This window comes from Sorex fumeus, unplaced genomic scaffold, assembly GCF_029834395.1.
Source record: "Sorex fumeus unplaced genomic scaffold, SorFum_2.1 ptg000037l, whole genome shotgun sequence".
In the NCBI taxonomy this organism is placed as follows: Eukaryota; Metazoa; Chordata; class Mammalia; order Eulipotyphla; family Soricidae; genus Sorex; species Sorex fumeus.
The window spans coordinates 26,344,844-26,360,220 of record NW_026606094.1 but is presented as its reverse complement, the minus strand read 5'-3'; the positions used below and the strand labels follow the sequence as shown (position 1 = coordinate 26,360,220).

The 15,377-nt window shown below is 45.0% G+C and overlaps 2 protein-coding genes across 2 annotated transcripts in view; one reads left to right on the top strand and one right to left on the bottom strand.

Moving 5' to 3' along the window:
* Positions 1-3,895, top strand: part of RINT1 (RAD50 interactor 1) — a 28,136-nt gene extending 24,241 nt beyond the window's left edge. Inside the window, exons 13-15 of the mRNA XM_056118102.1 lie at positions 986-1,166; positions 1,243-1,361; positions 3,572-3,895. Of these exons, the coding sequence (XP_055974077.1) occupies positions 986-1,166; positions 1,243-1,361; positions 3,572-3,764 (493 nt within the window). The 3' untranslated portion in view covers positions 3,765-3,895. The remainder of the gene's footprint in view (positions 1-985; positions 1,167-1,242; positions 1,362-3,571) is intronic.
* EFCAB10 (EF-hand calcium binding domain 10) lies at positions 3,880-14,069 on the bottom strand. The gene is made up of 4 exons (XM_056118104.1): positions 13,961-14,069; positions 12,151-12,315; positions 11,955-12,042; positions 3,880-3,958 (listed from the first exon to the last, which is right to left on the bottom strand). Exons 1-4 carry the CDS (start codon positions 14,067-14,069, stop codon positions 3,922-3,924), a joined length of 399 nt encoding a protein of 132 aa, XP_055974079.1. The 3' UTR covers positions 3,880-3,921.
* Between the last annotated feature and the right edge of the window lie 1,308 nt (positions 14,070-15,377).

Here is a 15,377-nt window from a genome sequence, read left to right as displayed (position 1 = left end):
CCAGGACCACATATGGCACATGTAGGGAGCACAGGTGCACATGTAGGAAACACCATGGCCTCAAACTTGCAAGGCAGGTGTTTCTGCCACTGAGCCATCCCTGAGCCCCAGGGGATGTTTATCTTCTGATAGAGCTTTCAGTGTTGGGCTGTACATGTTTTCTTCGCCAGATACCCTAGGACTTTTCTAAATTGTGAATTGTTTGCCTTGGGGCCAGAGCTTCATGGGTTGAGTGCATGATTTGCATGCAGGGGCCTTGGATAAAGCCCAGCACTTTACACGGCCCTGAGTTCTCCTGGGACCAGCCTCACTAGCACAGTGCCAGTAGCCTATGAGCATTGTCTGATGTGGTCTCCCACTGACCCCAGATAGGGCTTATTGAGACTGGGGAGATATCTCAAGTAGTAGAGCACATACTTCATGTGTGAGGCCCATAGTTCAATCCCTGGCACTACGAGGCCCCCCCACTAGCACTGCCTGGTGTTTAGAAAACAGTTTTCTTATCCATTTGTTAGAATCCTGAATCTTTTGTTTTAGGGTTACACCCAGGAGTGCTCCGGGCTTATCCCTGATCCAGTGTTCAGGGATCATTTCAGGCAGGGTTTAGGGGACCCTGTGGGGTGCTGGGCATCGAAGCTGGTCACCCCCACACAAGGCCGAACCGCTGAACTCCCTCTCCAGCCCCCAAATTCTTAAATCTTTCTTTTTTTTTTTTTTTTTTTTGCTTTTTGGGTCACACCCAGCGATGCTCAGGGGTTACTCCTGGTTCTGCACCCAGGAATTACTCCTGGCAGTACTCAGGGGACCATATGGGATGCTGGGAGTCGAACCCGGGTTGGCCGCGTGCAAGGCAAACGCCCTACCCGCTGTGCTATCACTCCAGCCCCCTTAAATCTTAAATTCTTAAGCTACACAGTGATAAAGATATTTACAGTAGGAATGAAAGTACTGCAGGTAATGCTGTGTGTGCTTTTCATTTTCCCAGGTGGCTGTCCCTGCCCTCACAATCCGAACAGGCCGTCATGTCCCTGTCCAGTTCGGCGTGTCCCTTACTGCTCACGTTACGAGACCGTTTGCATCAGCTGGAACAGCAGCTTTGCTTTTCCTTATTTAAAATTTTCTGGCAAATGCTTGTAGAGAAGCTGGATTTGTATATCTACCAAGAAGTAAGTAAAAGTGAATGGCATCGTAGGCTTGTGGCGATGTATATGCAGCTGTCACATGAGTTATTCTTTGTTTCAGATCATTCTTGCTAATCACTTCAATGAAGGAGGAGCTGCTCAGCTACACTTTGATATGACTCGGAATCTTTTCCCTTTGTTTTCCCACTATTGCAAGAGACCAGAAAACTACTTTAAACAGTAAGCTCAATTATTTAACAATTAATAGTGATGTATCAGATTGCTGGAAGAGGTTGACCTGTTTTTTAAAAAAAAAAACGGGCTGGAGCAATAGCACAGTGGGTAGGGCATTCGCCTTGCACACATCCGATCTGGGTTCGATTCCCAGCATCCCATATGGTCCCCCGAGCACCGCCAAGAGTAATTCCTGAGTGCATGAGCCAGAAGTAACCCTGTGCATCACCAGGTGTGACCCAAAAAGCAAAAAAAATATAAATAGAACAAAACAACTTTTAGGGTTTTGGGGGCCAGGGAAAGAGTAAAGTGGGTAAGGAGCTTGCCTTGCATGCAGCTTATTCCATTTTGACCCCCAGCACTGCATAGGATACTCCAAGGACAAACAGGAGTGACCCCTGAGCACCATTGGGGATGACCTATCAGATATCAGTGATAGTACAGTGGGTAAGGCACTTGCCTTGCATGCGGCCGACCCAGGTTCAATCTCCAGCATCCCATATGGTCCCCTGAGCCCAGCCAGGAGTAAGTATAGAGGCAGGAGTAATTCTTGAGCATTGCCAGGTGTGGCACAAAAACAAAATTTTAAAAAAGAAAATTTTCTGTATCAGATATTAATATTTGAGATATCAGCTAAGTTTTGCCCTCATTTCCAGAGAAAATGCACAGTAGAACTGTCCTCCCATTGTTCATTGATTTGCTTGAGCGGGCACCAGTAACATCTCACAACAAATTGTGAGACTTGTTACTGGTTTTAGCATTTCGAATATGTCATGGGTAGCTTGCCAGGCTTTGCCATCGGGCGAGATATTTTTGGTAGTTTACCAGGCTCTCCAAATCAGGCAATCCAGAGAAAATAACCAGCACAAATGATTGGACTTTATAATGGATTATAGGTACTCTGTGTTCTAGGGCAGATGTTGTCTGTTTTTAGGGACTCAAAACCAACTTTAGGGTTCCATTGATGTTTAGCGGAATACAACATCAGTTGAAACTTATAAGTGTTCATTGTATTCTAAAATAACATGTGACCAATGAATCAAAAGTTTATAAACAGGTGGTTATAGATATATATGTTGAATTTTGTGCATTTGATTTACTACTCCTAAAAGACTTGGATTAGGCAGATAAATATGTCCCATAAATGTAAGAAATTTTATTTTTCCAGCTTTTTGGGTCATGACACCTGGCAATGCACAGTGGTTACTCCTGGCTCTGCACTCAGGAATTACTCCTGGCTCTGCACTCAGGAGTCACTCCTGGTGGTGCTCAGGGGACCATATGGGATGCTGGGAATCGAACCCGGGTCGGCCGGGTGCAAGGCAAATGCCCTACCCGCTGTGCTGTCACTCCAGGCCCAAGAAATTTAAGATGTGTTTAGTACCCAATAACATACCAGGCCTGAAGAAAAAATATTTTTTAAATGACATTAATTTTAGTTTAAATTATATAAATATGTCAGAAGGCTTTTTGGTAATTTTAAAAATCATTGATTTAAAAATTATTTAGGGCTTCTAATATTACAAAGTGTTCCTTCTAAATTTACTATGAAAGAATATTTTTTTCTTGTCACAACAAGATAGTTATTTGGTTTTGTTATTATATTTTTTTTCTGTGACTTATTTTATGCTTCTTTTAATTGTTTCGTTTTTGGGTCACACCTGTCAGTGCTCAGGGACTGTTTCTGGCAAGTTGCTTGAGACTCTTAGTACCAATTACTGTATTTGGGGAAATAATACATTCTATGTCACATAATTAAATAAGCAGTGATCCTGTATTGCCTTGCTCTATAGCACTGTCCTCCCGTTGTTTATTGCTTTGCTCGAGCAGGCACTAGTAACGTCTCCCTTGTGAGACTTGTTACTGTTTTTGGCATATCGAATATGTCACGGGGAGCTTGCCAGGTTCTTCCGTGCGGGCAGGATACTCTTGATAGCTTGCTGGGCTCTTGGTAGCTTGCCAAGGGGCGGAAGAATCAAACCCGGGTTGACTGTGTGCAAGGCAAACGCCCTACCCCCTGTGCTATCCCTTCAGCCCTATGTTACCTTATAGTAATCTAATGAAATATAAGCTGAACACACATTTAATCTTGACATTTTCCAAAGGCTAAATAATAAATCCCTAAGCTTTTATTGTGGGATCTGGACTTGCAATGTATAGACACAATATATTAAGTTTCTGAAAGTGAACTTGTCGTTATTTGGCTGTTCCTACAGTGTGAAAGAGGCCTGCATTGTCCTGACCTTGAACATCGGCTCCGCCCTTCTCCTGAGGGATGTCCTGCAGTCGCCTTCCGAGCAGCCCTCTGCTGAGGCAGTACTGAATGAAGTCGGAATTTACAAACTAGCACAAAAAGATGTTGAGATCCTACTTAATTTGAAGACAAACTGGCCTAATACTGGGAAATAGCGCATCGAATTTTTTCATTTTATGTTTTGTGACTTTTTTTTTTTGAGCCGTTGAGGGTGGAAGTCAATTTTGGATTTCAAGTCATATGATACCATTTTAAACTAATAAAACTGAAGACTTTATAAAAATCATTTATTATTTTGGACTTACAGTGTTATTAAAATGTGTTCCAGATCTTGATGGTCCTATCGTTCCTAAGAAAACAAAAACAAAAATAGAAACTCAGAGGTTACAAAAATGGAGTTGTCCTATTTCCAGATATAATTGCTGTTTCTTAAATAAGTTTTTTCCCCCTAGTATTTTTTCTTTTTCACTAGTGAATCTCTGTGGGGTATAGTTACAGACTTACGAACTTTTGTGTTTGCATTACAGTCCTACATTGATCATTTACCCATCCCTCCACCAGTGCCCATTCTCCCCCACCAATGTTCCCAGCATCCCTCCCACCACCCCCACCCTATCCCCCGCCACCCCACCCCACCTCAGCGGCAGGGCATTCCCTTTTGCTCTCTCTCTCCTTTTGGGTGTTGTGGTTTGCAATAGAGATATTGAGTGACCATTGTGTTCGATATATAGTATACTTTCGGCACGCATCTTTCAACCCGAATGGGTCCTCCCAACATCTTTTACTTAGTGTTCCCTTCTCTATCTGAGCTGCCTTTTCCCCCAGCATGTGAGGCTGGTTTCCAAGCTGTGGAGCAGACCTCCTGGTCCTTATCTCTACTATTCTTGGGTGTTAATCTCCCACTCTATTACTTTGTATTCCACAGATGAGTGCAATTTTTCTATGCCTGTCCCTTTCTTTCTGACTCATTTCACTTAGCATGATACTTTCCATGTTGATCCACTTATACACAAATTTCATTACTTCATCTTTTCTAACAGCTGCATAGTATTCCATGGTATAGATGTACCAAAGTTTCTTTAACCAGTCATCTATTCTTGGGCACTCGGGTTTTTTCCAGATTTTGGCTATTGTAAACAGTGCAGCAATGAATATACAAGTGCAAATGTCATTTTGACTATATATTTTTTTACCTCTCCGGGATGTATTCCCAGGAGTGATATTGCTGGTTCAAATGGGAGTTCAATTTCTAATTTTTTGAGAATTATCCATACTGTTTTCCAAAAGGACTGAACCAGTCGGCATTCCCACCAGCAGTGAAGGAGAGTCCCTTTCTCCCTCTTATCTAAGTTTTAAGTATAGAAATAATAAATTATAACCCAATTTTTAGAAAAAAAATGTAATCATTTAGATGCATATATATAAAATATGCAGTTTTGTTTATCACTATATTTACTATTAAAAAACACATTTTCAAAACCCACAATTTTTTTTTTTTTTTGCTTTTTGGGTCACACCTGGTGATGCTCAGGGGTTACTCCTTGTTCATGCACTCAGGAACTACTCCTGGCCGTGCTCAGGGGACCATATGGGATGCTGGGGATCGAACCCGGGTTGGGCCGCGTGCAAGGTAAACACCCTACCCGCTGTGCTATCACTCCAGCCCCAAACACCCACAAATTTTGATGAGCTACAAATATGGCTTCAAGACCTGGGGTGCATGCTTTGCATGTAAGTGCTCCAAGTTTTTTTCTTTTTGGGTCACACCCAGCGATGTACAGGGGTTACTCCTGGCTCATGCACTCAGGAATTATTCCTGGCAGTGCTCGGGGGACCATATGTGATGCTGGGAATCGAACCTTATGTGCAAGGCAAATGCCCTACCAGCTGTGCTATCGCTCCAGCCCCAGAGCTCCAAGTTTGAACCCAAGCACCCAGGTGAGTATAATCACACACACCCCAGTCCCTCACAAAAGAGGAAAACATTTTGATATGACTAATAATATAGTTGTTATTTTCCTCAAATGTCCTAAGTCCTTCCATTTTGAATGCCTTCTTTGGAGGGGTCAGATAGTATAGTGGGTAGGGCACTGGCCTTGCATGCAGCTGATCCAGGTTCCATCCTCAGCACCCTGTGTGGAAGCCCAAGCCCACCAGGAGTGATCCCTGAATGCAGAGCCAGGAGTAAGCCCTTATCCTGGCTTGGTGTGGATCAAAAGACAAAAGCAACCTCCTTGGACCAAGGATATGACTAAGTAGTTAAGGTCTTACCATGCATGCCTGAGGATTAAAGGATTAAATCCCAACACAACAAAAACTCTACTGCTTTCCATACAGCAGTAGGAAGTTCCTTTTTATAAATGTTTAAAAATGTTTTCATTAAAAAAATTTCATGTAGTCACTGTGGACTAGTTATTCATGATTCAGTTTCGGATACACAATGTCTTAACACTGATCCCTACAGCAGTGTCTATTTTCCTCTATTAATATGGGCAATTTCTGCTTTACTAATGGCCCTTTCAGCCTGAGCACCCACTTACAGTCTGCCAGTTAGGAAATGCAATTAAACACGTAACTGAAGATGAGATGGAAACCTGGATTTTTCTTTTAATTTTGGGCCCTACCCTGCAGTGTTCAGGGTTTCCTCCTGCTCTACACTCAGGAGTTACCCTGGCAGGACTCAGGAGACCAGCTGGGATGCTGGGGATTAGACCTGTATGGCAAGTGAAAGGCAAGTGCCCTACCTGCTGTACTATAACTCCAGCCCCTAGATTTTTTTTTTCCTAACTACCTTGGCCTTGGACTGTACTAAGTAATAGTTTGAATAATAAAAGATGGATTGTATTAAATAGTAGTTTGAATAGTCAAACTGTTAAGCATACTGAGCTATATTAAGGGGGTTTCTACAATGATCAAATTTGTGGGATTTTCTTTCCCTGATTTAGCCTTTAGTTGGTCATTGTCACTGTCCTCCCGTTGTTCATCGATTTGCTCCAGCAGGCCCAGTAAGGTCTCCATTGGAGACTTTGTTGTTACTGTGTTTGGCATATCGAATATGTCACGGGGAGCTTGCCAGGCTCTGCCGTGCAGGCGAGATACTCTCGGTAGCTTGCCGGGCTCTCCGAGAGGGGCGGAGGAATCGAACTCAGGTCGGCCATGTTGGCTGCGTGCAAGGCACACGCCCTACCGCTGTGCTATCGCTCCAGCCCAGCCTTTAGTTAGTACATATCATACCATAATATCTTTGTTTGCGGGGGAGGGGGGTGTCTGCCACCCCCAGCTCAGTGCATAGGGGATAGTCTAGGCTCAGTGCTCAAGATTTGCCCTCAGCATTTACTCAGGGAACCATGCTATGCCAGAGTTCAAACCCAGGGATCTTGCACACACAGCTGCATGCCAGCCCTTGGAGCCATCTTCTCCCTGGTCCCATAGGTGCTGATACCTTCAATCTAAATGTGTTGTGTCAGCTGGCAAGCAACCTGTAATGATGGTAAGCACTGACTTTGTGATAAATTATTTTGAAGAACTATTTTGAGGGAAATTCGAATAACTCAACATAAATGTTCTAACTAGGACATTGAGTCAAACCTCTTTTAGTTCTGAGAGTTTCTCCATTTCATTCTTGGGAATTTTAGAGATTCCCCTGGAACAAAGAAAGACATTGCCCCTGGAACTTGGTCTCCAAAATTTGCCTTTAGAGCTTGTTACATTTTTTTCACTGATTAAATTAAGTTTTTGGGGGTTTTGTTTGTTTGTTTGAACCCAGCTCTCATGCATGCAAGGAATGTGCTTTGCTTTTGGCCATATCCCTACCCCCCCTGGAACTTGGTCTCTTAACTCTTCCGTTTACTCCCCGCCCGGGCTTAGGGATTTCGCTGTTAGTCCTTGCAAACCTTCTAATCAACTGAAAGTTTCAAGGAAATAAAATGTTTCTTTTTATTTATCTTTGCAGGGGGTGGGGTGAGGGGTTGGGGGTGGGGGTCAGACCCAGCCTTTCTTAGGGATTACTCCTGGGGGTACTCAGGGGACCATATGGATTGTTGGGGATCGAACCTGAGTTGGCTTCAGGCAAGCTGAATGCTTTACCTGCTGTATTATCGCTCTGGTCCCTGAAACGTTTCTACTACAAAGTAAGACTTTGGACTAGAGAGATTGTACAGGAATTAAGGCATTTTGCCTGGCTTACAGCTGACCCCAGTTCACTCCTTAGCACTGTATATTGTCCCCTGAGCCCTGCTGAGTGTATTAATTGTATCTTAATATGCTACCTAATTTATTTATTTATTTATTTATTTATTCAATTTGGTCTATTTGGCATAGACTACGGATAGCTTGCCAGGCTCTGCCGTGCGGGTTGGATATTTAAGGATATTTAAGGTACCCTGAAAACTTAGAGAAAAGTAAATAAATGGTCGCGTGACCGCGAATGCGGCCGCGCGCTCCCAGGAGCTTGTTGTGATAATCTCTGGATCCTGGCCTTTGTTGGGGTTACACGGCAGTTGGAGGGTGTAACTGTCTAGCTACTGACAGGTCCAGTCCCAAACCGTGCAGGCTTGGAGATCTCAGCCCCGGGTCCCACACACCTGGGTTCCTCTGCCAGTTCTGTTACGTCTGAGGCTTATCCAAGTGTGTGGAGAGTGGCCCCAGTAAGGCCTTGGTTGGGGCCTGGAGGTCTTCAGCTGTTGGGCCCTGGCGAGGATAGTCAGACACAGGGTAGGAGACTCTGCCTTGTGCTCTCCCGGGACCTTGTTGTGATAATCTCTGGATCCTGGCCGTTGTTGGGGTTACACGGCAGTTGGAGGGTGTAACTGTCTAGCTACTGACAGGTCCAGTCCCAAACCGTGCAGGCTTGGAGATCTCAGCCCCGGGTCCCACACACCTGGGTTCCTCTGCCAAATAGACCAAATTGATATGCCAAATCCAGTAATAAATGGATCTCATTTCCCTAACCCTGAATATGCAGAGTCGAGAAGGATATGGAAGGAGAGGCTGATAAAACACCAAGGCAGACATAGGCTGCCAAAACACAGAAAAACAAAAATGATTGTCTGTACTTTTAATGCTCGTACGCTGGCATCTGCTGCATCCATTGAAGACCTTATGGTACAAACACGAAAGATCAAGTACGACATCATTGGTCTGACCGAAACGAGAAGACATCAATCCCATCATGCTGTTTTCAACACTGGAGAAGAACTGTTCCTTGGAATATGTGATAAAAGAGGTGTCGGTGGTGTCGGTATCCTTGTCAACACAAACTTAGTCACGAGCATTGATTCATTTGAATGCCTAACAACCCGAATCGGACGATTACACTTGAATAAATGTGACTCACTACCGGCAGTTTCTATCTTTGTTGTCTATGCACCAACATCCAGTTATGGTGAAAGAGAAACTGAGAAATTCTACATGGAGCTGGAAAAGTTCTATAAAGAAGATCACACCTTCTACAAGATCATTGTCAGTGATTTTAATGCCAAGATAGGACCAAGAAGATCAGTCGATGAACTCCACATCGGAACCCATGGCCTGGAATGGAACGAACAGGGTGACAGACTGTCTGAGTTCATCATGTCAACCAAAACCTTCCATGGTAACTCACAATTCCAAAAGGCTGAATCTAAACGTTGGACATGGGAGTCTCCCGATGGACGGTTCCACAATGAAATAGACCACATCATATTCAATCGGCGGTTTTGCCTAACCGATGTTGCTGTTTTCTCAAAATTCCAAACGGGATCAGACCACCGTCTTCTTCGTGCAAAATTCTACCTCACAGAACGAGGAGAAAAGAATGCAAGGTTTAAGAAGAGGACTCCCAGAACAACCACCAACTGGGAGCTCTTTGGCTCTATTGCGGCAACATGGGAAGATGCCGTCATTGACAACATGGATGAGGAATACGATCGAATGATTCAGCACCTCCATGATTGTGCAAGGAATGCCAAGAGAGAGATAACCACAAAAAACCGTCTTTCTTCGAACACTCTTGAACTTATTCGCCAACGTGGCTTGGCACGTGCCTCAGGCAACCACAAGCGAACGTCCGAACTGGCAAAACAGTGCAGAGAAGCCATCAAGGATGACCTCAAAAACAGGAGAGCAGCAGTACTGGTAGATGCAGCGGAAGCTGGGAAAAACATTCGTAATGCCCGCCTGTCCTTCACCAACTACAAAACCAAGATGACTGCCCTCCGACATCATGATGGATCTATCACATCTTCCAGAAGGGCAATGGAGAAGATTATTCATGACTTCTACTCAGATCTCTTTAATAGCCACATCCACTTGCCCACATACCACATGATGGATATGTCGTTCCCAATGTTCTCCCTTCCGAAATCCAACATGCCATCTCGTCGGTAAAGAAACAAAGAGCACCTGGCCCAGACAAGATCAGACCTGAACACCTGAAGAACTTACCATCAGTACTCAATACATTGGCTCGACTCTTCACATGCTACCTGTCTGAATGCAAGGTTCCATCCCAATGGAAAACCAGCAGGACTGTACTACTATACAAGAAAGGAGACATCCACGACATTGGCAACTATCGCCCAATCTGCCTATTGTCTGTCATCTATTCTGTCTGTCAACTATTCACTCGAGTCATCCTGAATAGGATTAGCAGAACACTAGATGAAGGACAACCATGTGAACAAGCTGGATTCCGAAAAGGATTCAGTACCATTGACCATATCCACACAATAACCAAGCTCATTGAGGTATCTCGGGAGTTCAAGATGCCACTCTGTCTAACGTTCATTGATTTAAAGAAGGCCTTTGATTCTGTTGAGACGGAAGCGGTCATGGAAGCCCTAGCCAATCAGGGCGTACAAACTCAATACATCAGGATCCTTCGTGAGCTCTATTGCGGATTCACTACCAAGATCTCACCATTCTACAAAGAAGTAATCATCCATATCAAGAGAGGGGTTCGGCAGGGTGATACCATTTCACCAAAACTCTTCAGTGCCACCCTCGAGAACATCATGCGACGACTGGAATGGGAAAACATGGGAGTTAAGATAGATGGTCGGCAACTACACCACCTCCGCTTTGCTGATGACATCGTTCTAATAACACCAAACATCAACCAAGCGGCACAAATGCTGAACGACTTTGACCGTGAATGTGGAAAGGTCGGACTACAGCTGAATCTTACGAAGACAATGTTTATGAGAAACAGCCTTGTTCCTGACGCTCCATTCGCTCTCAACGGAACCACCATCTCCGAATGCAACAGTTATATATACCTAGGTCGAGAAATCAACATGATGAATGACCTGGCACCTGAGTTGCGCAGGAGGAAGAGAGCGGCTTGGAATGCCTTCAAGAGCATTGAAGAAATAACTAAAAGGACAAAGAACCTCCAGCTACGAGCACATCTCTTTGATTCCACTATTCTTCCTGCATTAACATATGCCTCAGAGACCTGGACCCTACGAAAACAGGATGAGAACGCTATTCGGGTCTCTCAAAGAGGAATCGAAAGAACTATGCTTGGAATATCACGATTCACTCAAATGAGAGATAGAATCCGGAGTTCTGATCTTCGTCAACGCTCAAGAATCAGGGACGCTGTCTCATTTGCCAAGACATCAAAAATCAGATGGGCTGGACACGTAATGAGGTTTACAGACAACCGCTGGACTAGAGCCATTACTGATTGGATTCCACGAGACATCAAAAGATCACGTGGACGCCCACCTATAAGATGGTCAGACTTCTTCGTCAAGACCCTAAATGATCGGTTTGAGGCTCTACATGTTCTTAAAACGAACAGATACCATTGGGCTACGCTAGCACGCAACCGGGATGAATGGAGACGTTACTGGCACCCGCTCGAATAAATCGATGAATAACGGGGATTAAGTGATAATAAATCACTTAAGTGATAAGTGATTTATTTTTTAAATTTTTATTAGTGAAACACCATGAGGTACAGTTGTAGACTTACAAATTTTTGTGCTTGGGTTTCAACTGTACAATGATCAAATATCCATCCCTCCACCAGTGCCTATTCTCCACCACCACGGTCACAGTATCCTTCCCACCATCCCCCCATCCTACCCTGCCTCTGTGGCAGGGCATTCCTTTTTGTTCTCTCTCTCCTTTTGGGTGTTGTGGTTTGCAAAAGAGGCATTGAGTGATGCCACCTTATTTAAATATTAAGGCATTTATAAACTTCTCTTTGGGGGAGGCATTTATAGACTTCTCTTTGGGGGAGAGGGGATACCCAACAGTGCTCAGGGAACCATATTATGCTGGGCATCCAACCCAGGGCTCCCATGTGCAAACATGTCCTCTAGGCCTTTGAGCCATCTCCCTGGACCCATACTTACACTTCTGTCCTGAATGTTTCCAAAGTGATTCCACGTCCATTATCTTTCAAATCTTCATCTGCAGCACACAGGCCCAGGGTATTTAGAGCTACAAAAGAGAAAGAAGAAAGGGAAAATTACAAAGTGAGGGTATTTGCAACCAGAGATTATTATGGAATATCTCAGCATACTGTCTCAGTCTAGAGGCAACACTGACCTTCTTTGTACTGCTTAAATGTTATCGAGCCCTTGTTGGACCTGTCCAGCATCTCAAACATAGACACGATGTTCGTGTGATCCATAAAGAACGGGAAAGACACTCCAGTAATTTTGGCAATTCTCAGCCTTTCCAATATAGTTACCAAGTATCTTCTAGGATCATCTGGAAAAGATAGTTTCAATTTCTGGCATGAAATTTAACTGTCACAAATGACCCCCACTCGTTTAACAACTATTAATTAGAAAAATCAAAGTAAATGGAAAGAAGTTGGTAGGCAAAAAGAAGCAACCAGGGGCCGGAGAAATAGTACAGTGAGGAGGGCATTTGCCTGGCTATGGCCAACTTGGGTTCAATCCCTGACAGCCCATATGGTCCCCTGAGCACAACCAGGAATGAATCCTGAGTGCAGAGCCTGGAGTAAACTCTGAGCACTACTGGGTGTAGAACTAGAAACAAAACAAAAAAACAAAAGAAGCAATCAATTATAAATAATAAAATCAACTATGAATAATGTAAAGTCTAGTCCTTCAATTAGGAAAAGTATAAAAGCAGTACTTTTGCTAAATAGAATTTCATCTAAGCAATTAAGAATTTAAAAAAAAAATCAAGATCAAGGAGGATGTATTATGATCATTCAGCATGTAGAGTGCTTTCCTGATTGCAATTGAACTGGGTTTGATCCTGGACACCCTCCAGGAGGAATCCCTGAGCACTGCTGAGTATGGTCCCAAAACCAAAAATAAAATAAAAACTCTCTGAAGGATAATTGTGTGTGTGTGTGTGTGTGTGTGTGTGTGTGTGTGTGTGTGTGATTGCTTCCTGGGGCATCAGGATGACTTCTCGTTCATTCAATTCCTACAATATCGGTACTAGCATCCACCTCATTGCCCTAAATTCAGATTCTTGTCCAGTCACAAATGCTGGAACGAGAGGCCAGGAGTCAGGCAGCACCCACTGCTGATATCTCCCAAAGCTTCTTGGCCCTCCACATGCTTGAGATCCACATTCACAGGTGTGTGTGTGGTGGAGGGGAGTGGGGAGGAAGAGATGGTTCCACGAGAACTTGTTTAATTGAAGGCCACAGAGTTAAGTGGCTGCATCGGGGCTCAGGTTACCTGAAGCATGGGGCCCCCGAGAGATAGTACACCAGTTTCGGAGTTTGTTTTGCCTTGCATACAGCCGACCCCAGTGGTTCAATTCCCGGCACAACAAATGGTACCACGAGCCAGCCAGGAGTAATTCCTGGGTGCAGAGCTAGGAGTAAGCCCTGAGCACTTCTGGGAGAGTCCCCAAACCCCAAATGCAAAAACAAAGAAGACAAATTGCCCAAAGTTGGAGTGTGCGTAGAGGTGAAAGGTTCCTGGAGGGAGGTGCCCCTGGGGGTAGGAGGTATGCAGGGGAAGTCACAGCGTGACAGTCTCCCCCTTATCCCTGGGGTAGGTCCAGACTCCCAGTGGACATCAGAACACCCCAAAGTCCCCAACTCCATATTTGGGAAATATGTGTCATATATATGTGACATATATATATATATATATTCCTTTACACATATATATGACACATATTTCCCAAATATGGAGTTGGGGACTTTGGGGTGTTCATATATGCAACAAAAGTTATGAGCATGTGGTCTTCCTCTTAAAACTTAGCTTTCTCAACGGTCATCTGTTCGGAGAGTGACCGGTCCCTGGACAGAACAACCCGGCAAAGTGCGAAGAAGGAGGAAATGATGGCAATTCTGGGACTTTCAGGGGACCCGGGGGCTCCCCAGCACTTGAAAGTGAGAAATAGGCAAGAGATCCCTTACCCGGCTGGAAAAACAGAAGCATGCTGGTGAGATAGGTCAGCAACTCCAGGATATTATGTTCTTCCATATACTTTTTAGCTTGGAGCTCCCGACTGCCTTTTTCGTCCATGGCCGTTCGGTGGCCGCTCCGTGGCCCTGTTGCTAAGCAACCAGGAAGCGTCCCGCGCCCGGGCCCCTCCCCCTCGGCCGGCGCGCCCACGTGACCATCCCTGCGCCCCAGCTGATAGGGGAACAGCTGGCGGGTGTGGGGGAAGGCGGCCGCCGGATGCTGTGCTGGGGTCCTCAGGTGGGCTTGTGGCTCGTTCCCTTCCAGGGCTGAGGGTTGGCTCGCATTTTTCTTCTTTCTCCGCGAGATCTGATGAGGAGACCTTAATTGTTAAAAACACCAGGGTGAAGCATTAACAGAGGGAAGTTATGTAATTCAGGGGGTGTCTGATGAAGAGGCCCTAGCGACATCGCCCGTTATGCTGCAGTTAACGGGGCCTCTGCAGAGTTGTAGTGCCATCATCACAGCCTGAATCCAGAGCCCTGATATCTCTACTTACAGCTGAACTGGAGCTGAGCCCCGAGAACAAGACCACCTGAGAGAAATTTCAGTCTGGTGGAATGCAGGTGGCTACGCGGGCCCCTGCTTAGTTGTAGGAGTGCCTGAAAAGTCAAACTGTAGCCTCCTGCTTCTGGCTTGGAGGATCAGAACCTATAGTCTGAGCCTTTGAGAGTCTCCAGACCACGAGCCTGGAGCAAGCCTTTAAGAACTGCATCAGGGGTCAGAGCGAAAGCACAGTGGGTAGGGGGGGTTGCCTTGCACGCTGCTGACCTGGGTTAAATTCCTGGCACCACATGTGGTCCTTGGAGTACTGCTAGTTGTGATTTCTGAGTCAGGGGTAAGCCTTGAGTACAAAAAAAAAAAAATGAGGAGGTTTTCCAAGGAAAGAAAGAATTCTCTGAAATGGCTTAAAAAAAAAATGTGCTCAAAGGACCGGAGCAATAGTACAGCAGGCAGCTTACCTGGGTTGGATCACTGGCATTCCAGATGATTCCTCAAATCTGCAAGGAGAGATTCCTGAGCGCAAAGCCAGGAATAATCTTGGAGCACCACTAGGTGTGGTTTAAAAAAAAAATGATGTGCTCAAATCTGGTAAGCGTGATACAGAAGTAGTGAAGGGATAGAGGGGACTGAGGAGGGGACAGGGGCTATGAGAAGCAGAAGACTATAGCCCTGAAAGGGGAAAACAAAAGCCCAGCAAACAAAGAGGCCTGGTCATGGTGTCTTCTGCTGGCCCCAGGATAGTGTGGCCTGGGGAAAGCAAAGTGAAAACATAAAAAGGAACCAGAGCAATAGTACAGCAGGTAGGGTCCTGCCTTGCACTCTGTTGACTCTGGGTAAATCCCCAGAACCACACGCAGCCCCCTAACA

Coding starts and splice junctions, on each gene's coding strand:
- EFCAB10 (XM_056118104.1), bottom strand. CDS start 14,069: ATGGACGAAAAAGGCAGTCGGGAGCTCCAAGCTAAAAAGTATATGGAA. Junction 12,316..13,960: donor GCTTCTGTTTTTCCAGCCGG/GTAAGGGATCTC, acceptor TATCTTTTCCAG/ATGATCCTAGAAGATACTTG. Junction 3,959..11,954: donor GAAACATTCAGGACAGAAGT/GTAAGTATGGGT, acceptor TTGTTTTCTTAG/GAACGATAGGACCATCAAGA.